The following is a 27,149-nucleotide window of genomic DNA, read 5'->3' as shown; positions in this document are numbered from 1 at the left end:
GAGGGAGCTCCACAAATCATGTAAAACCCAGATTCGGCTCAAACAAGGGACTAAACACGTTTCGCAATTATGCCACAACAATGTGGAACGCCCTACCCAAAGCTGTAAAGGAATGTAAATCACTACCCACCTTCAAAAACACTCTCAAAGAACACCTACGGGAGACTGCAATTCAAAACTGGCCCCTACAAATGTCCTAACCCAGTTGTACAATAAAGACCAAGCATGGCTATTCCAATGTACAGCCCCACCCCACCTACCAAACCTCCTCCAATGTACAGTTTCCATGTCAAATGTATGTCAGTATTCCAATGTACAGTGTGTCCCCCCCCTTTTTAGTATCACAAACAGTACTGTATTTGAAAATCTGGTATGTCATAAATGTATAGATGTAGCAGTACTGTCTATCTGTATGTCATGTGTGTCATATGATGAATTGAAAATGGGGGACCCTGATGGAAACAAGACGAAAGTCTTTCTCAGGTCTGCATCCTCTTAACAATTGTATGTATTGAGCTGTACTGTACTGTACCCATTCTGCAATCTGTTAATAAACTTTTCAATCAATCAATCAATCAATCTCTCTATAGCTTCGTGTTTTCTATATATATTTTCTCTATACTTAGCCTATTGTTTTCTCTATATATTCTCTCTATATCTTAGTGTTTTCTCTATATATTCGCTCTAGCTTAGTGTTTTTTCTATATATTTTCTCTATCTTAGTGTTTTCACTATATCTTCATATGTATGACTATGGTTTTAAATACAAACTTTTGTTTTGAAAATATTATATTTTGAAGAAAGATAGAAAGTCACAGTTAAACAAACAAACAAAGAAAAAGAAACAAAACCAACACACGAAGGAGTGTAATGCATATTTCCTACACCTTTCTTCATAATGATCATGATCATGCTTTGTCATGAGCGCTTTTATTTTGGTTAAAGTAGACCATCTCCGACCGGATGTTCAGTGTTTTCTGTTGCAGCTGGCTGGCGGCTTGACACCAAGACACTGTTTTTGTCTCGTCTTGACACTGGTGGGCTGTTTGCGAGCCCCGTGGGCTTGAAGCGGGTTATCTGAAGCTCGGAGGAACGTTATCTGACTGTTGAGTTGACAGACTAGCAGGTACGTTGCTAATCAACCACGAAGACCCAGATTATCATCAGCATCAGAGACGGGCGTGTCGCCGTGGAGCTCTGCGTCGGAGATGCGCCGTTGTTCCGCAGTGATTGACGTTAGCTTCACGTTAGCCAGCAGTCGCCAAGGAAACGATAAAAGAAGGAAGGGTCACGTTGAGTTGAATGGGATCAGCCGTCTCCTCTTGTAACCTCGGGTACAGGTTATTACCTAGGGTCGGAATCATCGGCAACGTGTTGCATTGTTAACTAGCTAACGTTTGATATATTGGTTGCTGTATATTTACTCGGATAGCTGGTATATTTTTTATTTGAATACAGGCTTCAATAGAACTGGCACCAAAGTCTGGCACCAACGCTGGGAGTCTGGCGTGTTGACCCTTCCTCCTTTTATGGTTTCCTTGGCAGTAGCTAGGAAGCTAACATCAGCCACTCGAAGTCGAAACGCATTCTGCAGTTTCAGACAAAAAGTGCGTTGGCTGAATCTAATCTTGCTTTCAAATATATTCTCCGCTTTTGCGGGATGGTCTATCCGTCGTATAGCTATGCTAGCTGGGGTTTTAAAAAAAAATCGATGCTTTAAATCGATGCTATAGCAGCCTATAGCTAACGTTAACTTCCTGGCAGCGTCCCGCTAGCTCTCCACAATAACGCGTTAGCATCCCCCCTCTGGTGGAGTTGGGCTCATAGGAACCACAAGGGTTTAACCTGGAAACCAGATTAATGCGAGTCCCATGAAGTTGGATTCATGCTGGTCCCATGCACTTGAATTTATGCTGGCCCCATGAAGTTGGATTCATTCTGGCCCCATGCACTTGAATTTATGCTGGCCCCATGAAGTTGGATTCATGCTGGTCCCATGCACTTGAATTTATGCTGGCCCCATGAAGTTGGATTCATGCTGGACTGGTCCCATGCAGTTGGATTCATGCTGGCCCCATCACCCATGCACTTGAATTTATGCTGGCCCCATGAAGTTGGATTCATGCTAGGCCCATGTATTTGAATTCATGCTGGCCCCATGCACTTTAATTTATGCTGGCCCCATGCAGTTGGATTCAGTCTGGTGAGGTCCCATGCAGTTGGGTTTATTTATTTTAGTCTCATGCATTTGGCTTTATGCTAGTCCCGTGCAGTTGGATTCATGATAGTTCTATGCATTTCCCATGCAGTTGGATTCATGTGGTCCCCATGCAGTTGGATTCATGCTGGTCCCATGCAGTTGGATTCATGCTGGTCCCATGCAGTTGGGTTTATGCTAGTCCCATGCAGTTGGATTCATGCTAGTCCCATGCAACTGGATTGATTCTAGTCCCATGCAGTTGGATTCATGCTAGTCCCATGCAACTGGATTGATTCTAGTCCCATGCAGTTGGATTCATGCTAGTCCCATGCAGTTGGATTCATGCTAGTCCCATGCAACTGGATTCATTCTAGTCCCATGCAGTTGGATTCATGCTAGTCCTATGCAGTTCCCATGCAGTTTGATTCATGCTAGTCCCATGCAACTGAATGAATGAATGAAAAAGTTTATTTTTGAACATGTAATTCTCCATATTCCTCCAAACAAATCACGATCTAGCTCCGTCAAACCAAACAATCATAGCACATATATATTATTTTTTTATTAAAAAAACATAAAAAAAAAAAAAATATAAACAAAAGGTCAAGAGCAATGTGTTTGGTTGGCAGACATGTCCAAAAAAGGAGTAGAGGGAAGCTAAGCTTATTGATCCCTACCCCCTTACATTTTTATTTGTTCTTCCATTAATTTTACGCTATCACACCAACAGGATCCTTATTGCTGACTTTGATGGCAACCCAGTTACAACTGTCATAGTCGTGTACTCACCCACCAATGTGGCACTAGCTGAGGAGGTGGAGAAGTTCTATGAGGACCTTGCAACAGCGGTCTATGATATCCCGGCTCACAACTTCCTAGCAATCCATTCCTGGGTGACTTCAACGCAAGGCTCGGACCAGAGGATGCACCTTTCACACACCATGAATCCACCAATCGCAATGGCGAATACCTGGCAGCCCTACTGATGGAACACGAGCTACTGGCTGCGAACACCATGTTCCAGAAAAGAAGGGGCAAGAGATGGACCTTCCAGGATCGGGCTACCGGTATGCAACGTCAACTGGACTACATACTAGTAAGACGAAGGTGGAGGAACTCCATCCTGAATGCTGAACCTTACAGCACGTTCAACTCTGTGGGCTCTGATCACAGAGTGGTCTCCATGAGGGTGCGACTGAGCCTCAGGGTCCCCAAACCAAGCCTGAAGACGCGGTATGACTGGAAGGCGTTCTCAGTCAACCCTGGCCTTCAAACTAGGTACGCAGTGGAAGTGAGGAATCGCTTTCAGCTGCTAGGTGAGGGGGAGGAGCCTAATACCAAATACAGGCGGTTCGTTGCTGCGAATGAAGAGGCGGCCAGGATGTGTGTTCCAGTGGTGGAGAGGAATGGGGTCTCCCGGAGGTCCAAACACCCAGAAGTCATGGTGGCACGTGAGGGCGTGGAGGAGGCACGACGAGGCTACGGGCATGAGCAGACTGCAGAGAATCGCAAGGTACTGAAAAAGGCCAAACAGCTTTTGTTCGATACCTACGACAAGATAAGGGGGGAGGAGTTGATGGAGAAGGTGCAGAGAGTGGAGGCAGCGCATGGTGAACAGCAGTATGGGGAGCCATGGAGGGTCATCAATGAGATGAGTGGGAGGAAAAGGTCGAAGCAGGGACAGGTAGAAGGCAATAGCCCAGAGGAGAGGGTGACCTCCTGGTTCACTCACTTCCGAAATCTACTGGGAACACACTCGACAGTGGATGAAGATGAGGAGACGATACCTGCCGTCCTCACAAATCTCACTATTTTTTTTTCTTCACAATTTCTCTTTATTTTCCCTTTTCAACATGAAACAAGACAATACAATAACAATACTAATAAACAAGACATCACAGGACAATAACAGTAATAATAATAATAATAATAATAATAATAATAATAACGACAATGACAAGACCATCAGTTAAATCAGAATAATGAAAAATAAAATAGTCATGTATAAATTAAATATATAAATTAATAAGAATATATATACATATACATATACACATATATATATACATATATATATATACACGCATACATATATATACACATATACATGCATATACCCACATGTATGTACCATAAGGCGAGATTACTTGAGCACCCGTCATCTCCAGTATCGACAACCAAGGTCACTCCCTACCCTGTGAGGACCCCAAATCCGGCGCCCCAGCGAGCCAGAGCATCATGCCTCTTTAACACTCCGACTCACCAAGACCTCGAATCAGGGGCCCCCACCAGTCCGAGACCGCGTCTTGTTTGCTTTTCTCATATTTTTATATTCAGAGTTAATGATATTGTTTACACTGTTCATTTTTTCTCATACGTATTTTTAAATAAACAATAATAAATAATAACAACAATGACAACAACAACATCATTGACATTGTTATACAACAGACAGGCCTCTTACGCGTCTGTTGTACAACTTCTTCCACTAGGGAAACCCACCTCCAAAAAAGACACAACCGGGGATAGACATCCCAAGACCCCCGGCCCCCACCCCTCCCCCAACCAAACAGCAAAACCACCAATCGACACGGCCAGCGACAGCATGCGGATATATTCACATACCGCCACTAGCCGTATCAATCAACAGCCCCTCTGCTCAATCGAGAAAACAGCGGAGACCAAAGGTCCCGGAACATCCACCCCCGGCCGCGCTCCTCCAAGGTCAATCTCTCCAATGGAAGAAGCTGGGATATCTGATCTTGAAACATCTCAAAAGTGGGCGAAGAGTCATTTTTCCAAAACAGGAGAATACATTTCTTGGCAAAGTAAACAAAAGAATCTCACTATTGACGATGGTCCCTTCACAGCCAGCGAGTTTACCAAAGTGAAATCCACACTGAAGCAGGGGAAAAGTTCTGGGCCAGACGGCATTCCCCCAGAGGTCTATAAGAACTGTGACCTTGACAACATCATCCTGGAGTTCTGCAACCATGCCCTGATGAAAAACAACCAGCCTGATATGTGGTCTCAGAGCTGCCGCGGTATTGATGTTTTCCTTACCGCACGGATTTGCAAAATATTTCCTACCGCCGCGGTTATTACCGCACACACAAAAAAAAAAAAAAAAAAGTTTGAATGCATTTTTTTTTTAGTAGTAGTCTACTTTTTATAGCATATAGCCTGCCTCTAGTCTAAATGTCGATCTTTAGAGGATGACTTTGCAGCATGAATATTGTTTGGGATTCGGCAATATTCAATAATATTTTAGTTATTGAAAGTGAAACACGGATTCGAAGTTTCCCCTCTGGTCGTGCGCCGTTCACTCGGTGTCGCGGGCAGGGGTGGTTACCCCCCCGACCCTTTCTTATTATTATTACTATAAAGTTACTACTTTATAATAAAGGCATTCGTTTTGTGGCATTACCATTATATAGTTATACGTTCAATAACATCAGCGTATTTACCGGACCATCTCAGTTCCTTTCTTTGCTCAGAGCGTGCTGAGTTGTCCCATTCTGCGGTCTGTTAATAAAGTTTTCAATCAGACAAGTGTATAGAACGAAGGGCTTTTATTATAACATTCGTTGCAGACAGTAAAATCATTATGTCTCGTTTAGTACTCCTGATGAGCGATGGTAGTCCACTCCGGCGGGGAGCTAAAGCTAACGTTATTAGCCGTATTGTGATGAGCTCTGATCAATGGCTGACATTCAGGATGTAAAAAACTGCAGGACGCTCCCAACGTGTGACGCGTCTCTCTTCTGACCAATCAGTGGTCTGCAATGTTTCACGTGACTTTTCTGGTACCCAATAGGGTCGCTTGGAACCTCGATAGAGGTGTAGGGTATATCTGCAGAGCCGAAAGCCCAACGAGAGGAGGGTACTTCATTATTATTATTATAAAAAACAGCGGTGATGCGGTATTCAGCCTACTCTGCGGTGGCCGTGATGTAACAGCGATACCGCGGTAATGCGGTAATCGCGGCAGCTCTCTCTAACATCATCCCAGTGCCTAAGTCCAGAGATCTCTCGAAGCCAGACAACTACAGTGGCATAAGTCTGACATGTGTCATTGCAAAGATGTACAATCGCATGATGCTAAACCGGATAAGGAATGCCATCGACCCCCATCTCAGGGAGAACCAAAATGGTTTCCGAGAGAAGAGGACCACTGTGGCCCAGATCTTGGCCTTGAGAAGAATCATCAAGGAGGTGAAGAAGAACAACCTGACACAGCGGTACTGTGCTTTATCGACTTCAAAAAGGCTTTTGACTCGATACACAGAGCCGTGATGATGAGGATACTCGAGGCCTACGGAGTCCCTCCCAATCTACTCCGGGCCATAGGGACCATGCACACGGGTACAAGGGCCAAGGTGCTAACCCCAGACGGCAACAGTGAAGAATTTGACATCCTGGCTGGAGTGATGCAAGGGGACACCCTTGCCCCCTTCCTTTTCGTCATAGTCCTCGACTATGCGCTCAGGAAGGGATGGACGGGAGCAGGAACTTGGTCTCACAATAACCCCAAGGAGATCGAGACGACACCCCGCCATAGTCCTAACAGACCTTGACTACGCGGACGACATCAGCCTGCTCTCTGACCAGGTGGAGCAGGCACAGGAACTCCTGTGCAGAGTGGAGACGGAGTGCGCCAAGGTTGGCCTTAGGCTAAATGCCAAGAAAACCGAGGTCATAATGTATAACATCCTCCCGGATCATCCACCTCTAAGGACAACAGGAGGCTCTGCTCTAAAGGAAGTCAGTGATTTCAAGTACCTGGGCTCGTGGGTCAACTCATCCGAGCAAGACCTTAAAGTGAGGAAGGCACTTGCGTGGAGGGCTCTGAACGGCATGACCAGTGTGTGGAAATCCAACTTCCCCCGTCAAATCAAGCTCAACTTCTTTCATGCAACAGTTGAGTCTGTCCTTTTGTATGGCAGTGAATGCAGACCCTGCAGAAGTCCTTGGATGGGTGCTACACCAGAATGATGCGTGTGGTGCTCAACATCAACAGGGATGAGCATGTCACTAATGCAAACTTGTATGGGGGGGTGCTAAAGGTGAGCGATAAAGTGGCAGTCAGGAGAATGAGGCTGGCAGGTCACTGCCAGAGACACCATGAGATGCCAACCAGCAAACTTGTGCTGTGGGAACCAACACACGGGCATCGATCACGAGGACGTCCCACGTTAACCTACGTGGACGTACTCAGGACAGATGTGGGAACAGAAAGCACCAACGAGCTAGCCAGATGCATGGAGGATCGGGATGACTGGAAGCACCGATGGAGGGCCCGTCCGAGGACGACCTAGATAGATTAATTTGACTAGATATAACATAATTTAGTATATTACAGTATAGAATATACTTTTACTTATAATACGAAAAAACCACATAACACCACATAACACAATATAACATAACTTTGTTTATCCTCATTACTCATTTCTGTATTTCTCAAATTTTTTTAGCTGCTTTTTAAATTGTGCCATATGTTTACTCAGTTTGATGTATTCAGGTAAATTATTCCACAACTTCACTCCACACACCGATATGCACATGCTTTTCAGTGTAGTGTGTACCATGGGTTGTTTAAGATTTCCTCTCCCTCTTAAGTTATATTCTCCTTCCCTGTCTCTGAACCATTTTTGAATGTTGCCTGGGATTAGTATGTATCTGGATTTATGCTAGCCCCATGCAGTTGGATTCATTTATGCTAGAACCACGCAGTCCCACAAACGAGTTATTATTAGTGATGCACGATATATCGGCCGATATGGCTGTTTTTTTTTTGATCCACTTTTTCTCCCATTTTTCTATATTTTTCTCCCATCCCAATTTCGTATCATCCAATTCAACCCTCCCCTGTCACGAACGCTGTTTCTTGCCTCCCACAAGCCGGCTGCAATGTGGACTAAGTCATACATAGCACAAGTCCCCTCCTGTACTTGAGGTAACAGCAGTCGCATCTTTTCACCTGCGCAGCTCGATCTCTGTGTCGAGGAGTAACGCGTGGGAGGCTCACGCTGCCCCCGACACTTCCTGATTCTACTGCGCAGGCGCACCAACCGACTTGTAGGAGTCGCTTGTTCACAACGTTCGATCCCCACCCTTCAGTTTTCCCTCCCCGTAATACGGCCAATGTGTATTACTGCGGACGACCAGCTAAACTGAAAACAATGTGGAGAGCTGGATTCGAACACGCGAATCCTAGCGTCTCCACACTGGTGGCGAGTGCCTTGCCCACTACACCACCTAGCCGCCCCCGATATGGCTGTTTTTTTTACACATCGGTCCGATCCGATATCAAGATATGGCCGATCTTTTTCTTCTTCTTTTTTCATGTTTTGGCCTTAAATAGTTTCAAAATATCAGTCATTTCTGAAAATAAGTTACAAAAGTAAAAAAAATAAAAAAAAGCGTTTTGGAAAATAGCTCTTTATTTGATTATCATAAAAAAGTGTTTTTTATACAGAGATATCGACATCGGTAAATATCGGTATCGGCCAGAACAGCAATATTAATATCGGTTATCTCTTATCTGTATCCGCCACAATTTTCACATCGGTGCATCACTAGTTATTATAGTGTGTTTATTTCGGCATACTGGGGTCACTAGGCCGTCTTGGACTTGTATACATCGGGGGTTACATCTATAAAGCTGAGACTGTTGATCAAAAGAGAGCCCAATTAGCCTACATGAATGTGTTGAATGAAGATGTGAATAGTCATAGTAGCCCTTTCAATGTGGTAAATTAATTTCTATTATTTTTTAAAGCTTAACCTAACTGGATAAAGTAAATGTGTTATCCAGGTTTTAGAGTCAATGCTCTCCAGAACAAGTAGCCTACTGTAAGCAAAAAACATTCATATAAACATAGTTTTGCGATCCATCCACAAAAAAACACACAACAATTAAATTCCCCAAACAGCAACAGCCCTAGACACCCCACCCTGTATTAGAGCCCCCCACAAGTGGTGATCGTTATCAATACCAAACTATGGCGTTAACACCGAACTTTGTACTAAGGAGACTGTCTGTGAGTGTGACTGCATCATTTGTGTGTTTATGGTTGGCCTTGTCGGCTTCAAGGAACAGCCAACAATTCAAGAGCTCTATTTGTTCTTCAAAATGAGCAAGTATAACATTGAATTGAACAGGGTACCTATCTATCTATTTCCAAAATGCCCATGCAACCTGTAAAAGGGTGTGTGGATATTAGGAATGTCATTTGTCCTTAAGAAAACTATTTGAATATGAATAGGCTGAAATGAGGCAAATTTGAATGTTAATGTCATAATATTTACATATTATGACCACATTGAAACAGGCATAAAATGCTTACAATTAACAAGTCTGTTGTATTTGCTCTTATGGGTGGTACCATTAGGTACCAACCCATGTTGTGCTGTGCTTTGTAATGCACATTTATTGGTTTGTATTGGAGGCACATTTTTCCAAAATTACAAGATGTTTGATAATGTTTTATTTATTTATTTACAGTTTTGTATTCAACTCATTCCGACAGCCGTAGTGGATATTATCAACATTGCGTTAAACAATCATAGCAGGACTATAATTATCATAATCATCAGTCATCATTTATTGGTGATAATGAATGTCATAAAAAATGTGGACGCATTCGTTCCGTTAGATGAGTGAGGTCTTTGTCTCTCTTGCAGGATGAGTGGTGATGATGTGAACCCGGCTGCACTGGCCCAGCCAGTAGAGGATGTCCACGGAGATGGGCGCTGGATGTCACAGGTTAGAGTCCTAATGGGAAACAATATGCATCTGTGACGTAGGGCTGACCTTCAAAGCTTTTCTCGAAGCTTCGGGGCCGGGCTTCGGTTTTAATTCGAAGCTTAATTTTTTTTTTTTATTTTTTTTTATAATAATAATTTTTTTAATCTTATGTTGTGGGACTTGTACAGCACTTTGGTAAACTTTGTTGTTTTTAAATGTGCTCTATAAATAAAGTGGATTGGATTAATTAACGTCATGGTGCCCAAATGCGTCCAAATTTTTATAGGATTCTATCACATTTGCATAACAATAGCGAATATTACATACCTTGCGCCGTTTTCATTGGAGTTTTTTACAAATTAACGCTGTTTTATTTGTCCTATATATGCGGATATCATTTAAAAACTTAAATTGTACCATTTTGGTTCCCTTTAGACAACAAACATAATGCTAATGATGCACTTTAATTATGATAATTAGGTGGCCATTCACGGTCACTGTAGAGGTGACGTGAGGGCGCATTCATAGTTTAACGCTCCCATGTTCAGATCGCATTTTCATCACCTTTTACTGACCTGCTGACCTGTGAACTGTGAAAAAAGATCTTGGAAAATGGAGTTCTTTTGTTTGAACCTGTTTTCATCCGTTTAAATCAATGCTGCCATCTATTGTCAACTGGAAGGTAGTGTATAAAGCGTTGCTTTGTCTCATCTCAGGAGCAAACAACATCCCCATTTTATTTGTCTAACAAACAAAATATTAATCACAATCACTTGTCACATTAACATTTGAGAGTACATGTGTTTTCAACAAAAATGACAAATTTAACACAACAGCCAGCACTTTTTAACATTTTATAAACAATATATAAAAAATATAATAAACATAACTTAGAACAATATCGACTATTTACAGCACACCATACATATTTATACATTTTTTTCATTCATACACTCCTCTTCTGCGGCTGGGGAGAGAGCCGCCACGCGGGGTACGGGAGGAGGTTGTGAGAGTCCTTGATGTTTCAGTCCGCTGCCGCTGTCGGTCTGCCCTGGCCAGAGCTCCTGCCTCTGCGCGGGCGGCGCGGTCCTCTGTCTCGTCGATGGCATCCGTCATCTCCTGGGCGGTGAGCAGGCGGGCCTTGGTGGTGTTCCTCCTGACCTTTCCAGATCTTCGGGTGAACTCTTGAGGCAGGCCAGGACCGTGATGTGTTCCCTGGTTCCCTGGGCCTGCCTGTAGGCGTGCTTCGTCCCACGGGGCACAACGACCTTCCTCCGGTTGGAGTCCATCTGAAACCCCGTCTCGTCACAGTTGTAAATATGACGGGTTTCTCCCTCAGCCCATGTTCCTCCAAGGTGGTGGTGAGGAGCTTGAAGTAGTCTTCTATGGCCCCCCTCTTGGCGCAGGCTGCCCTCCCACGGTCAATGGTGTCCGGGATCCGGATCGTGAGGCGATGGTGTTGCCTCTCGCTGAAATTAATCCACCACCCCTGGCCAAGGGATGTTTTTAGGTTCCCTGGGTGGCGGAGGTTATAGATGGCCAGGGCGTGGGCCAGGACCTGCGACCTCGTCAGCGGAAACCCATAACTGGCAGAGTACAAGCAGTACTCCACCAGGGAACTTTCATCTTCAGGGGTAAGATAGGTGCTCCGGTCGATGTTGCAGGCCAGAGACACCTTTCCGCTGAGTCGGTCGATCAGGCTGAACTTAGGGACCTCGAACAACGTGGCTGCCCGCCTCGCACTCCACCTGCCTGCTCTGACCTCTGCAATGGCCTGATCCATAGCCTCCGGGGCCCACAGACGTACCTTCCTCTCCATCTTCCGCATTTGCCGGATATTAGGCATGCTCTGCAAACACACAAAAATATTTTAAACAAGAAAGTAAAATAATATGAACTTTATTATTATTGTACGACTGACGAGTTTATTTTATTTGATTTATTTAGCACATTATTTAAAAAAAACAGTGCTAGGAGGGAACTTATGTGAGTGATTTATGATGAAATTAAATTAGATTTGAATTGTTTTTTTTAATATGGATAAGGAGGTTGTTGACCTCAATGATGAATTTAGTTTATTGCTATGGTTTGTTGGATATGAGTGAAATTCTGATGAAAAGATGCAGAACAATGGAAGGTATCAAGAACATCTTGCCTATTGTTAATGAACTTTAATATGAATGAGCATGAAACCAAAATGATTATGCCGAAATATTACCAGACATGCAAACACACACACACAACCTTACCTTCACCCAGTTCAGCATGGCAGCCTCACACACACACCTCCATTCACCTGTAGAGAAACAAACAAGGACACACAAACCTACCGTGTCTGCTGTGCTGTCTCTGGACTTTGTCACTCTGTCTGTCTATGGTTCAGATGTTTTTTTATACAGAGATTGAGAGAGAGAGAGAGAGAGAGAGAAAACCAGTTCATTATTTTCCCTGCGACAATTATTGTTCTCCCTTCGATTATTTTCGCGCGAACTCAGTTCATCACTTCAGACAAACTTAGATCTCTTAAGATTACAAATGTACAACACATTTCGTCGGACAAAACACTGGCTATATATGCTAGCAACATAAACAAACGATCTGACTTCATCTTGGGGCGAGTGGGAGTTCATGTTTAAGGAACAGGATGCTACTTTTACTTGTAAAACAGCGTCGCCCGAACACATTCGAACAATTATAACGTTGCAGTGGTACAAACGTTCACATCTAGTAGTCTTTAGATGACTAAATATAGATGAATACTCATGAAATGTGATATATATACTCTAAAATAAGTGATTTCATATCACCTACCTTTCGACGTCAAAATCTGGTGGGGCTGTGAGGAAAGATCCAGAATGCCGCGCAAGATGGGGCGTGACCGAAGTTGGGTTTGGGCGTTCCCAGATAAAGAGGGTGACCGGGATTGGTTTACGTTCCGTTAATTAAGTAGCCCCTTTCGTGACTGTGACGCAGCCAACAAGGTTTCACTCGGCTGCCCTGCCTGGGTGCAGTGGGGCTGCTCTCACAGCCAACGACATGACATTACATAATTATGTTGCAACCTTCGTCTATCAAGCAAACAATTATATAAATATTTATATGTAGTTGATAGAGACAAAGGCAGAATTCGACTTAATTAAGCACGTTTTATTAAGACATATTTTTATATGGGCCGGGACACTTTAAAAAAGCAGCACAATGAACACAAATCTGTCCGACATAGTCTTAAATAACAAACGGCATTGCTTCGCTTCTTCGTCGACATGTCTGCTGCACATGTCCTTGTTGTTTTCAACACCGATCATCTCCACGTGCTTGTTGTAGAGAGGTGGAGTCGAGGCGCAGCTTACTTTCGTTCCATTGGAATGGAGGCGGGAAGGCGCCGCTTACTTTCGTTTCATTGGAATGGAGGCGCAAGATTTTGGAGGAAAAAAAATATTAAAAAATTAAAGAAATTTAAATGTTATCGATTTTCTTTTAATGTTCGAAGCTTGTGCCATCGAACAAAGCTTCGAAGTATTTAAGACAGCCCTACTGTGACGTATGTATCATCTGTGTCAAATAGTCTTATCTGGATTGTTCTTTTGGTTTATTTATCATACATTTTTGTTAATTATTATTTTAATTTAATTTCTATTTTATTTATTTTTGTTCCCTTTTCCCTGGCCTTCGAGATATTATTTTGTCTCACCAGGCCGTCATTGTAAATACGAATTTGTTCTTAATTAATAAATAATAATTGAGATAATAAAGATAATTGATTTTCAATCTTGGGATTTTATTAATCTATAATCCCTAATTCAAATGAAGATAGATTCAGAATCGGGAAAAACGATTTTTTGAACCTCCTTAACTGGCACCCAGAAAAGTTGTCATTTTTAAACTTGAACTTGAGGACTGCATACTTTCTTTGAAAAGCGTATCTTTATACTTTATACTTATAGCACATGCATAAGCCTGGTCTCTTTTGAAAGATAACGTTCTGAAGTTTCTGATGCAAAAAAGAATCACTTTTAGCGCTAATGAAATAGAGTAACATAGGTAGGGCTGGGCGATATGACGATATTATATAAATATCGGGTACAGTTCATTAACGATACACTTTTTCAACGTATCGTGGATATCGTGATGTTTTGCCCAAGAGGATTGTGTCGCGTCAATCTGTCCACACGTTACTCGTTCATATCTCAGCCTGTGCTGAGATATGCCCATTCCGCGGTCTGTTAATAAAGTTTTCAATCAGACAGATGTATGGAAAGGCTTTTATTATAACATTTGTTGTAGTAAAATCATTATGCCTCATTTAGTCATCCTGTGAAGCACTGGTCTCCTACTCGACGGCCGCGGGGAGCTAACGTTAGTAGCTTTGTTGATGTTCAGCACACGGGACATTCAGGAAGTCAAAAACTAATAACGCTTGCCGATTGGTGCTAAGAACAGCAGGGCGGGTGCAAGCGGTGTGACGTCATTGGCAGACTCGACTGTCAATCAAAATGATTATGTTTCCGTCAGAATGAATGAATGAAAACTGTATTAAAAGGTTGCAGAATGGGTACAATACAGTACAGGAGGATGAAGACCAGAAAAAGACTTTCGGCTTTTTTACATAAGGGTCCTCCATTTTCAATTCATCAAAACATTTAGAGACATACATATATACAGTAGTTTCATAAAAATGCTAAAATGCTATTTATTGATTGATTGATTTAAAACTTTAACATATTGCAGAATGGGTACAGTACAGCTCAATACATACAATTGTTAAGGGGATGCAGACCAGAGAAAGACTTTAGTCTTGTTTACATCAGGGTCCCCCATTTTCAATTCATCATATTTCATATCTAAATCATATAATATCTCATATGCAATATATAATCTAATAATCTAAATCTAATATAAAAATGCTAAATGCATGGGTATTTTATTTTGTCTTTAATGTTAGCTTGCAAACTCAAATACTGTCTTGGTAAGCCTCATAATGAATTGTTTGGGGTAAAAAAGAAAAACATCGTGATGTGTATCGTGTATCGCCGAAAGGTCAGAAAATATCGTGATATCATATTTAGGCCATATCGCCCAGCCCTAAACATAGGTCTGAACTTGAGTTGTAGAAAAACGTGTTACTCACGTTTTTCTGTAGTAGTTGCAATATCCAAATATAGTATTTCCAAAACACCATGGGTCCATAGCCCGGAGTCCCATGTAGTACATGTCTAGCTTTAATAAAAAATCTGTACAGAAATGAGTGATTAGGAGCGATTTTGGTAAACTGTAGAAACCGCGCCGGTGGGCAAAACCCTCAAGAGGGTTTTTCAAAACCTCTTTTTGAAAAACAAAAGCAAATGACTTATTCTTAAATCTATATCAATCAGCATTGTTCCACAAGTCAACCCCAACAATAGAAATGGTGGTAAATTGACCCTGTGTAAAAGGATCTCAATAACACTTGTGGGAGCTATTGACTATTTTCACATTTATTTAATATATTTATTTGTCATGTGATTTTGTAGAATTAATTTGTTTACAGCCATATTATTTAAGTTGTTATGAGTTGCAGCTAAATGCTTTTACTTTGAAGGGGTTTTGGGCAATTGGGAAGCACAGCTGGGTGTATTTAGGTAATTAGAGGACAACAGCACAGTTGGCACCAGGGAAGGTATATGGTTTTTTATCAGCGTCAGGAGATCATATAGTTTCAAACATCTTTTTTCTGTATTCTTTGATAAATTTACAATAAATGCCACGAAACGGTCAATGCCGTTTGGACAATGGACTTCCTGATCTGCGTAAGATTCACTGCCCTGGTGCTTCAGTGGCTTTTAGTTTTTATTAGTTGTGACAAATAGCCACTACAACACTCTCATATACACCTTCACACGGAAATTGGGTCGCATCAGAAATACAGCGCTACGTCACCTAGTACTGAAGCAAACTCTGTTGTCGGTGTGTTTTCTTTTTTTTCAGCATACGCGCTTTGTGCTGGAGTGCAAGGATGCTGAGCCAGATGTGCTTTTTGTGGGTGACTCTATGATCCAGCTTATGCAGCAGTATGAGGTGAGAGTGGACATCTGGGTTCATAATTTCACAGCTCACTGGGTGGCGCAGCGGACATTGCGCTCGTCACCAACGCAAGAGACACCGGGTTTGACTTGGGCCAGCCGTCATACTAACTCAATTGGCAGAGTTAGCGGGTGGAAGTCGATGGGTGGTAATCTGGACGTTGTGGACAGCGACTCCTACAGGTCGCCTGTACAGCAGAGACAGGAAATGGCGGGGGTAGTGTGAGCCTCCCACACATTACACCTCGCCAATGAGAGTCTGCCCTGGCAGGTGAAAAGATGTGACATGCTGCCTCCTCGTGTACCGGAGGGGACACGTGATGCAAGGCTTCTATCCTCCCTACAACCGGCCAGTGGGGGGCATATGCAAGTAATGTCCAAGACAGGGGAGGGAAGAATTGGCACAATGGAATTGGGATGGGAGAAAAAATTGAAAGAGGAGAAAAAAGTGGATAAATCTTTTTTTATTTCACAGCTCACGTGGTATTAGGGATGGGCAAAACTCGATAGTCACTGGGAAATATTTGAATACTAATCGAACCCCCCCCCCTCCCCACGTTAACATATGATTTCGTTTTAATTTAACCTCTTAAGCCATATTATTTAGAAATTTTGCCTAAAAGTACATACCCAAGTAAATTGAAGATTGCTCCACTTCTACATGGTCCATTAGTATGTTCCTGGGCCCTCATTCATCAACGTGGCGTAGAAAATGTTCTATTTCCACACGTAAGCACAGAATTTAGAATCAGTGCACGCACAAAAAAAACGGGATTTATCACACGTGCGTACACAAATTCTACGCACACCTGTCTTGATAAACATGACTTTGATCCTACGTTTGAGCTTGTGCACTGTTTTAAGTATTTGCATACCAGAACCGCCCCGATTAACCATATACGGTAATGGAATACCCCCATGAAATGTGGAAAAATGGACTAAGCCGAGGGAAGCGTGTTATGAGACAGGCTGACAGACGTGTACACGTACGGTGATGTCGGATATGATATCTATTAACCATTGCTGCCTGGGCAGCGCAAACACTAATAAAGACCGTGCTGGAATATGACTGCCTTTTCCCGTGTTGTTTGATTAATACCCAGGGATTAAAGTTCTCCTCAATTCTATTCCAAATCGCGATGGATTTTCCGTCAATTTTCTACCTGCTGCATATGATTTCTAGAGGCATACTACAATCTATTTTGATGTCAGTATTGGGTAGCCTATATAAACAATAATACGAGAGCATATACAAGAACAATGAATCTCACTGCATGTATGATGTAGCCTGCCTTTCAATACATGAACTTGAATTCCATCATGTTTGTGTGCGGGACTCACAAGGCTGTTGTCACAATGGGTGGTACCGGTACAGTAATAACAGTCTACACAATATCACGATGGACCATGCCATAGCCTATGTTCTATTATGACATGATCTGTGACGACAAATGTTCTAGAATGTTTGATTAAGATATCATACTCTGACAGCATGCCTATGATCAACAAAAACGCGAACTTGAATCCCATCATCATATTTACATAGTCTGTCCACTATCTGGTGTCATTGCAATGCGTTTTTTATTCTTTCTTACAGTAAAAAGGGGGAAGAACACTATCGTGGGTGTTCATATGACTTGTATTCTGCTTACAGCTTCGAAATTCCACTTGTTTCGTTTAACGTAAAGCCTTTTAAATATAATCAAAACGTTCCCGTGTTTCTGCGGTCTGTGCGCAAAATAATAACGAGTTGAGCTACGCGGAGCGCAGTCAGTCAGTACACCCCGTATATTCCGATAATGCTATATAAACCATGCTGCATTCATTCTGAGAGAAAGATCTATTGTTCCAAATGCTATTTATAGGGGTTTGACCATAATTACACTACTGTTGCTATTTTACAATGAACTATAATGAATTACGGTTCATACAGAACATGCCAGTGTTGAAACTAATGCACAGAAGCTCATTTCCTTGTTGTAATAATATATTCTACCACTGGGCGTCAGCTAAGTGTGCTCCGAGCTGTGCGTACACATAAGCACGAAGTCAAGTTCAAGTTGAAATTGATGAATCCCACTCTTTGCTTAGAAATGGTCGTACGCACAGGTTAAGCACATATCTGTGCGTAAGACACGTTGATGAATGAGGGCCCTGGTATCTATGGACATCTATGGACCTCAGGGAATGTATTCCCAGTGTCAGAACTATTGTCTGTTACTAGGCCTGAGTAAATTGTAATGAACCAAAGGAGAATATAACTTTTTTGAATTAATCTTTATTTTTAATTCTTTTATCTTTATCATGAATAACACCATGCTAACATTGACCAGACGTGACATTTTCTATTCAGCACCTTCTTGAGATCAAGTGTACAAAAAATCTAAGCAAATCAATAAAGGGCAGATGATTTACTTTTTTTTTTGTAGATGCAGACAGTACTGAATTTTGCCATCCGGACACATGCAATTTGAAATATGAATATAGAATATCAGGCCTATAAATTACCTTATTATGGCCAAGTCATACATCTATAGATCGGGCCAAATCTCTTCTTTCCAGTGGTAGAGTTCAATCTGGATTTAGTACCACCAGGCACCCATGACAGAGCAGCAAAGACTGTGAATTAAATCTACTGTAAGTAAAGTTACTTTTTTGTAATGAAAAACGTCTGGTCAATGTTAGCATGGTGTTATTCACTGTCAAAGTGAAAACATTTTAATTAATCTTTTTTAATTGATATTCTCCTTTGGTTCATTACAATTGACTCAAGCCTAGTAACAGACACAATATTTCTGACACTGGGAATACATTCCCTGAGATCCATAGATGTCCCTAGATACCAAGAACATGCAAATGGACCTTGTAGAAGTGGAGCAATCTTCCATTTACTTAGCTATGTATTTTTAGGCGACTTTTCTGAAAATATGGCTAGGTTGTAATAAGAGGTTAATAGCGAACGTGACATAATCAAACAAGAGAGCTAGCTGGCTTCTGTCATTGCCTACAGCTAGATATTTGCGAGTCGCATCAGGCTAACGTTATTTCCAGGAACAAAAGCATTCATTCCGAAAGTTACATCGTTGATGCTTGAAATGTCTGAGCTATGTTAACGTATGGTTTTGTTTTTACTTAATAGTGAACGTGAGATAATCCACTGTCACCGTCATTGCTAACAGCTAACGCTAGCGGAGCAGGCGAATCACTGGTGCTTGAAATGTGAGCTTAATGAAACAACATGGCAAATGTACAAAATGTTGCTACCATGTAACATCTCCAGTCTATTTATTCATCTTTCTTTTCTGTTCTCCCAGCTGTTAAAAATGTTTTTGTTGAATTTCTTTAATTGAACGACTATTCAAAAATAGATGCCCATCCCTAAATGGTATGTTTCTGGTTCATCATCTCAGAGCTCACATGGTATTAGTGGTGTTATGGTATGTTTCTGGTTCATCATCTCACATGGCATTAGAGGTGTAATGGTATGTTTCTGGTTCATCATCTCAGAGCTCACATGGTATTAGGGGTGATCTAGTAATCTAGGACAATGGAAAGCAGATTGTGAAATGAACGGAAGGGAAAACTGCCCTCCAAATAGGAATTCGAACACATCATTACAGTTTGAACATCGGTAACATTTTAGAGAGTTCAAGCGATTGTTCGAACTTCCAACAACAAGTGACAGTCCGTCTCTTTGATGTCCACAGCTCTGGAGGGAGCTGTTCTCTCCTCTTCACGCTATCAACTTTGGCATCGGGGGAGACACGACGTGTAACGTGCTGTGGAGGCTCCAGAACGGAGAGTTAGAGAACATCAAGCCCAAGGTGAGACATACCAGCCCACATCCTGAGGAGGAGGAGGGCAAAGACCGCTTAGGGTTCCCTACTAGGGATGAGCGTGAGTCATTGATTACTCGACTACTCGCCGGTTAAATTGAACTCTTTTGAATTGGTTTTTGAGTTTTTATCACCAAAGGTGCTAGTTTGTGCCATTGAAACAGAAATCTCACTCTGAAATCCTGTGAGGCATGAGTTGTTGCAGGAAGATTAAAACACCTTGGAGCAGCAAGTGAGTTGCGAGCCCCGCTTTGTTTTATTGTTGCAGGAAGACAACACTGGAGCATGAGAGTGTACCACAAACATTTTGTTGTGTTGAAAGCTAGCTTATCGAAAAGATAATAACAGTGGTTTGTGTTTGTGCATTTCCAAATTGTCGCCCACTTTGCATAGCGTTGAGGTAGAGGTAATGTAATTATTACAAATGGTAACTGACTGTTTTGACTGACAATGTATTGAGCATAGAGTATATTGCTGTACAGACATAATAAAATTGGTATTGTTTGTGTGTGACTCTGCGCAATATCTCGTTATTACTGCTGCCATGCACTTTAAGATGCCTTCTAAAAATATATTTCCCTAAACAATTACTAGAGTACCTCTCGATCTGGGAGAACATTACTCGTGCCCATCCCTACTCCCTACATATTCTCATTCCCACCCAGACTAGACTTGTTGTTTTTTATTCAATATGACGGTATGTAATATTTATATTAATGAATTCATCTGAAGTGTGTACAGAACTAATTGCTACGGGCACCGGCACTTCAACACACCACTCGCTATCGCTGCTACAGCCTCAAATGTTCTGCTGACACCAGCCTGGTCAGCCTTCTCGCAATACCAGACGTATGCCTCGAACAAACGAGATGTGATAGTTTCTTCACGCACTTTGTGCAGAGTATTTTCTGCAACAATGGAAAAAAACACACAGTCACCTCGACCGCCGAGAAACCAAGAATTCGCTCTGCATAAAGTCTGCATGCAAACAAAGAAAGAATATGGATCTGACAGGACCCACGGAGTACAGTATCTAAATCTAAAACAACAGAGGCAGTACCACTCGTGGTCAGCAGGCGGCAGTTTTCGCTTTAATTGTAGAACGCGGGACCAAAGCCTAATTCACTAGTTGCTTCAGAACACTATAAATAATTGCCCCAGACAAATTGCTCATCAATGTTTTTTTTAATTTAATGATCGCAGTATGAAGACGCTGAATAATATACACAAGATAAAACAATACGCCTGTAAGTTCTTGTGACCATAAATGTACAATGGTAGTTAATAATAATAAAAAACTATAAAATATATATATACATCATAATAAAGTATTAAAAAGCTGATCAATTAAAACAACCTAATGGCCAAGGAAAGCACATAAGTAGAACACATCAGGACCCTGGAGAAAAGCACTGTGGAAGAGATGTGTCTTCAGTTTTGATTTAAAAACAGTAATGGAGTCTGAGGCCCTAATTGTTTCTGGGAGATGATTCCACAAACATGGACCCAGTGCTGAAAAGGCATGTTGCGCCATAGTTTAACTTACAATATAATGGTATATAAAGACTTATGTAATGGCAACATAGTGTTCGTTGAGTGTTTCTTGAGCAGAACTCATTGATTGTGGCCTGTGTTCCCGTCCAGGTGGTGGTGTTGTGGGTAGGGACCAATAATCACCAACACACCGCAGAACAAGTCGCGGGGGGAATTCTTGCCGTCACAGAGCTGCTCACCTCCAGCCTGCCCAAGGCAAAGGTCATTGTTCTGGTAAGTCTGGTCGTAATTGTTTTGGTAAGTGTTGATTTCTAAGTTGTTTACTGTTCGTCTGCAAAGCAGAGTTATTCGTCACTTGCCATTCGAGATGTAGTGAAGCACAAATACAAACGGTCATTTGGCGTCACTCTTGGATAATTATATTGTTTCAATATTTATCATCCAACAGAACAGGGGATTGCACAGTAATGATCACCATATGAACTTATGAATTGACTGAAGAGCCTCTGTCTAATGCACATGTCGGCAATATACATTTTGGTATATATATCAGACCAACTAGGCTAGGCTATATGTTTTTTTTTATTTAATTTTTTTTAATCTTTTTTTTCCCCTCCTTTTTTCAGATTTTTCTCCCATCCCACTGTTAGTCGTTATGCCAATTCCCAACCCCCCTTCCTGGTTGTTGCGCACCCCCTCCTACTGTTGGTCCGAGAGGCCGGCGACTGTCTCATGCTTTCCTCCGACGCATGTGCAGCCAGCCGGCAGCCAGCCTGGCAGCGCAGATTCTCACTGGGAGAGTGTAACGTGTGGAAGGTCGCACTACCTCTCTCCAGATCCTACCCTCGCTGTGCAGGCGCCCCGACCGAACTGTAGGGGTCGCTGTCCACAACGCCCAGGACCCACCCACGGCTTCCCTCCCCCTAACTCAGCCAAACAAGTTAGTATAGCGATCAGCCCAAGCCAAGGCAATGCTGACTCTCCGGGAGTCGAGACCGCAGCCTCTTGCATTGGTGACGAGCACAATCTCCGCTACGCCACCTGACTGCCCCGGCTAGGCTATATGTTAGCTATAATGTCCAAATAGAGAAACTACCACCACCTAAAGAATGCTTATACTTTGTTTTATCCATGTTGAGAGTGAATAACAGGTAGGCTATAGGCAGCGAGGTGAAATGTAGCGCTCGCTTGCTCAACATGAAAAAAGTAGGTGGACAGCGCCTGGTGCTGAAATAACAAACAAGCAGTGTGGTGTGAAATTAAAACACCAGTTCAGTAAGTTATTCAAACTTTATCTTTACTTATAAATATATATATAATATATATGACTGTGACGGCACCACACATGTGAACAGTAACAATGCAATTAAACTGAAGTCAAATCAGAGCAAAAAAAGCTGAATCCGCTTCAAGAAGATGTGCTACATTAGGTATATAAGGAAATTACAATGAGACATTTATTAACTAAATAAAAAATACAATTAACCCTCTAAAGCCGGGCGCAACACTAGACATGTTTTGTAAAACATTTAATATCTTTGGATTTGTTTGATAGACTTGCTTTATTGTATCTGAATCGATTGTAATTTTTCTAGTGCATTTAGTGCATCTCTCCGAGAATGCGCGGATATAAAGCATAGAATCTTGAAATATCTAGATTGGTTGTTTTCTCTGGACTGCATCTAATCTGCTGTATCTATCCATTTATCATATATCTATGTCTGTCACTATAGCCAATGGAAATGCTAGAAATGGTCACGTGGACTGGGAGAACCAATGAAAAATTCCTATTGTTTCTCAATAGTCCAGTGCGCTTCACAGAAAGGGCCGTCAGATAGACGCATTGGTTGCGCGTAATGTAAGATGGACCGATAAGAGGGAGGCGCTTGTCTCTGGTTTTATAATAAAATGGCAAAAAGACAAAGGTATAATGTTCAGTGCAAATGTGTATGTCGTTTATAGTTTATTATGCCACCTATGCAGCTCGTTTATTTTGTCCATTCTCTGCCTCTGCCACAAATGTATGTCTTAGTTATAAGGTGGTCTGTCACAGAGTTAAAATGTTTTCACTATCGATATATTAAATTAGCCATTGTTTTTGTTTCCGGCCCCCCATACAATGGCTTGGAAAAAATGTGTCCCTCGGCCAAACTTAATTGCCTACCCCTGGTCTAATGCCTCGTCTCCACTAGCCAGGGTTTAGCCGTGCTGTGGCCTGTCTGGCACACGGTGAGTGTCTCCATTGTCTTGAGACTGTTGTATCATCGTGATTTGTAGCTTGTGTACCACAGTTGCTGATGTGAATTTTGAAAGGTTGCCTAGCAACCGGAGAGTTTACAAGAAACACAATGGAGACGCAAACACAACCATACAAGGCTGAACAATGTAAGGAGACGATGTATAATTTCCTCTGTCAAATCCTGGATAACCAAACAGTCAAGTCTTTTTGAGATGGCTTATTTTTCACTTTTATCATTCATCAATGTCGCTTTTATTTTTTTATTTTTATTTTTTCTCCCATCCCAATGTTAGTCGTTATGCCAATTCCCAATCCCCTTCCTGGTCGTTGCGCACTCTACCCCCTACCGTTGGTCCGGGAGGGCGGAGACTATCGCATGCTTCCTCCGACACATGTGTACCCAGCCTACCACTTTTTTTCACCTGGCAGCACGGACTCTCACTGGGAGAGTGTAACGTGTGGAAGGTCACACTACCTCTCCCAGATCCTTCCCTTGCTGTGCAGGCGCCCCGACCGAACTGTAGGAGTCGCTGTTTTACAACGACCAGGACCCACCCTCGCCGGGTTGCCTGTTATTTTTCTACAACGGAGTTCGGCCATTTGCGAATCTGATTGGCCAGTGTCATTTCTGGTCATGTGACGCGTACGCCCAATCGGGGGACCGCAAGTTTCTACACTGGTTAGGCTTAGACGCTTGTTCGAAGTCTGTTAAGGTTAGAGTTTGTCTTAGAGCATGGCGATAGAACGCCTGCCCTGATTCCGACGGTTAAGCTTAGGCACTCTTTCGAAGTTGGTTAAGGTTAGGGTTAGGGTTAGGCGATAGAACGCCAGGTGCTTTGCAGGCTGTTCGACGCGGAAATGGGCAAAGACACAGCTCGTCACGCTATTGGGCGCACATGTCATTGATTGATTGATTGAATTGATTGATTGAAAAGTTTATTAACAGATTGCAGAATGGGTACAGTACAGTACAGCTCAATACATACAATTGTTAAGAGGATGCAGACCTGAGAGACTTTCGTCTTGTTTCCATCAGGGTCCTCCATTTTCAATTCATCATATGACACACACGACATACAGATAGACAGTACTGCTACATCTATACATTTATGACATACCAGATTTTCAAATACAGGGGGGGGGGGGGGGGGGGGGACACACACTGTACATTGGAATACTGACCTACATTTGACATAGAAACTGTACATTGGAGGAGGTTGGGTAGGTGGGGTGGGGTTGGGTGGGGCTGTACATTGGAGGTGGGGGGGGGGGGGGGGTTGGGTACATTGGAATACTGACAAAGCCATGCTTGGTCTTTATTGTACAACTGGGTTAGGACATTTGTAGGGGCCAGTTTTGAATTGCAGTCTCCCGTAGGTGTTCTTTGAGAGTGTTTTTGAAGGTGGGTAGTGATTCACATTCCTTTACAGCTTTGGGTAGGGCGTTCCACATTGTTGTGGCATAATTGCGAAACGTGTTTAGTCCCTTGTTTGAGCCGAATCTGGGTTTTACATGATTTGTGGAGCTCCCTCTGGTGTTGTGATCGTGGTATTCACTGACCTTTGGGAAGTATTTTGACATGTACATGGGTACCTTGGTCGTGTAGTGTATCTTGTAGACCAGGCCCATTGCAAGTTGCTGTACTCTGTCGTCTACTCTAAGCCATCCTAGGTTGGCAAAGTGTGCAGGGGTGAGGTGGGTTCTAGGAGTCAGGTCAAGCAGTAGTCTGACTAGTTTGTTTTGAGATGTTTGTAATTTGGTTTTTAGTGCCTTTGAGGTGCTTTGGTACCATGAGGTGCAAGCATAGTCGTAGTACCCTTGAATGAGTGCTCCTGCCAGAGTCTTCAGGGTATTCTTGTTTACCAGGGAGGAGATCCGGTTTTTTTGTAGGTCTAGCATGACCATGCCGCAGTATTTGCCCGCGTCCACCTCTTGCTTGATGTGGTCGTTCAAATAGAGAAGGCATGTGTCAGTGGAGTGGGATGTTCTGAAGCCAGATTGGAATTCGTAGATTAGATTTTTATCCGTAAGGTACTTTTCGACCTGTTCGTATACTATTTTTTCCATGACTTTCGAGATGGATGTAAGGATAGAAACAGGGCGGTAGTTGCCTGGGTCTAATTTGCTGCCCTTTTTGTGCAGGGGTGTTACTCTCGCTATTTTGAAGTCCTTGGGGACGTGTCCCTGTTTTATGGAGAGGTTTATTATGTGTGTGATGACTGGGGTGATGGCGGCTGCTGAGTCTCTAAGGAATTTGGAGGGGATGTTGTCATGGCCAGTGGCCTTGTTCGGTTGGAGGGCGCTCAGTTTATTCATTATTCACATGACCAGAAACGTCAGTGGCCAATCAGATTCGCAAATCGTCGAACTCCGTTGTAGAAAATATAGACGCCGCCGGGTTTCCCACCCGCTAACACTGCCAATTGTGTTAGTGTGGACGGTCGGCCAACCCGGAAGCACCACAGCTGGATTCGATCCCACTGTCTCTGTGGTGGTAGACAGACGCTTAGTCCGCTGCGCTACCCGGCCGCCCCAATGTTGCTTTTCTGACCAATTGTGAAACAATTCACATCCAAAAGGATCTTTTAACAGCTTTAGCCAAAATATACCCCGGCCAAGCCACGTGTCCCCCTGGTAGCTTTCAGTTTATCTTCTTCTTTAAATGTTTCCTCTCAGGGTCTGTTGCCGCGAGGCGAGCGCCCCAACCCGCTGCGGGAGAAGAATGGCGCGGTGAACGAGCTGCTGCGCACCTGGCTGCCGCGCCTCGACCGCGCCCAGCTCCTGGACTTCGGCGAGCGCTTCGTGCACTCCGACGGTGCCATCAGCACCCGCGACATGTTTGACTTTCTACACCTGACGGCGGCGGGCTACCGCGCCCTGGCCAAGCCACTCAGCGACTTGCTGCAGCAGATACTGGAAGAGATGCCAGGGAGGAGGCCCTCGCTGGCCTGATGGGGGCCATGTTGGAGGAGCACAGCCAGAGGCATGCCTCGCCTATCTGCTAACGGGAGAGAGGGGGGAGACATGCTCCTGATGTGCTTTTTTAGAGAGAGAGAGAGAGAGAGGGGGGGGGGGGGGCAGAGAGGGAGAGAGAGAGTGAGAGGGAGAGAGAGATCACACACGCATGTGCACAGGGTTGGATCTCTCTAGTATGGGTGAGCCTGCGAGAGGGAGACGGTGAGATCACACGCATGTGCACAGGGTTGGATCGGACACTGTGACTGCAGAGCACCACTAGCACGAGGAGAACAAGAGGTGGTATATTTTCTGAAGCACAGACACTAATATGCTGAGGTTGTGTGCGGAGACTTACAGTGACACACTTACATATAGGTATTGGGGGAAAGAGAGAGAGAGAGAGAGGGACCTTGTGGGACTGTTTGCAAAAAGTTGCTACGCCCTCCAGAGAATAGTAACACTCTTTTCTTTTTTTTAGCACTTAAATCCCCTCAATTTGAAATGGAGCCATGTGCCCCATTCTAAACCAGCAGCCCCCCATAGCTTTTGTGCACTTGTGAGGTCCCTAGTGTCCCCCACCAGTTCAGCTGGAGTTCTTCCTTTTCCTCAA

General features: G+C 43.1%; 1 protein-coding gene across 1 annotated transcript; it reads left to right on the top strand.

The window, feature by feature from the left end:
- Positions 1-992: 992 nt before the first annotated feature.
- Positions 993-26,586, top strand: pafah1b2 (platelet-activating factor acetylhydrolase 1b, catalytic subunit 2). The gene is made up of 6 exons (XM_084319845.1): positions 993-1,126; positions 9,890-9,971; positions 15,918-16,007; positions 19,720-19,836; positions 21,493-21,615; positions 26,258-26,586. Exons 2-6 carry the CDS (start codon positions 9,891-9,893, stop codon positions 26,531-26,533), a joined length of 687 nt encoding a protein of 228 aa, XP_084175971.1. The 5' UTR covers positions 993-1,126; position 9,890; the 3' UTR covers positions 26,534-26,586.
- The last annotated feature ends 563 nt before the right edge of the window (positions 26,587-27,149 follow it).

Source organism: Notolepis coatsorum, assembly GCF_963971535.1.
Source record: "Notolepis coatsorum genome assembly, chromosome: 8".
Classification (NCBI taxonomy): domain Eukaryota; kingdom Metazoa; phylum Chordata; class Actinopteri; order Aulopiformes; family Paralepididae; genus Notolepis; species Notolepis coatsorum.
The sequence above is the reverse complement of the archived record's forward strand: the minus strand, read 5'-3'. Positions and strand labels throughout refer to the sequence as shown.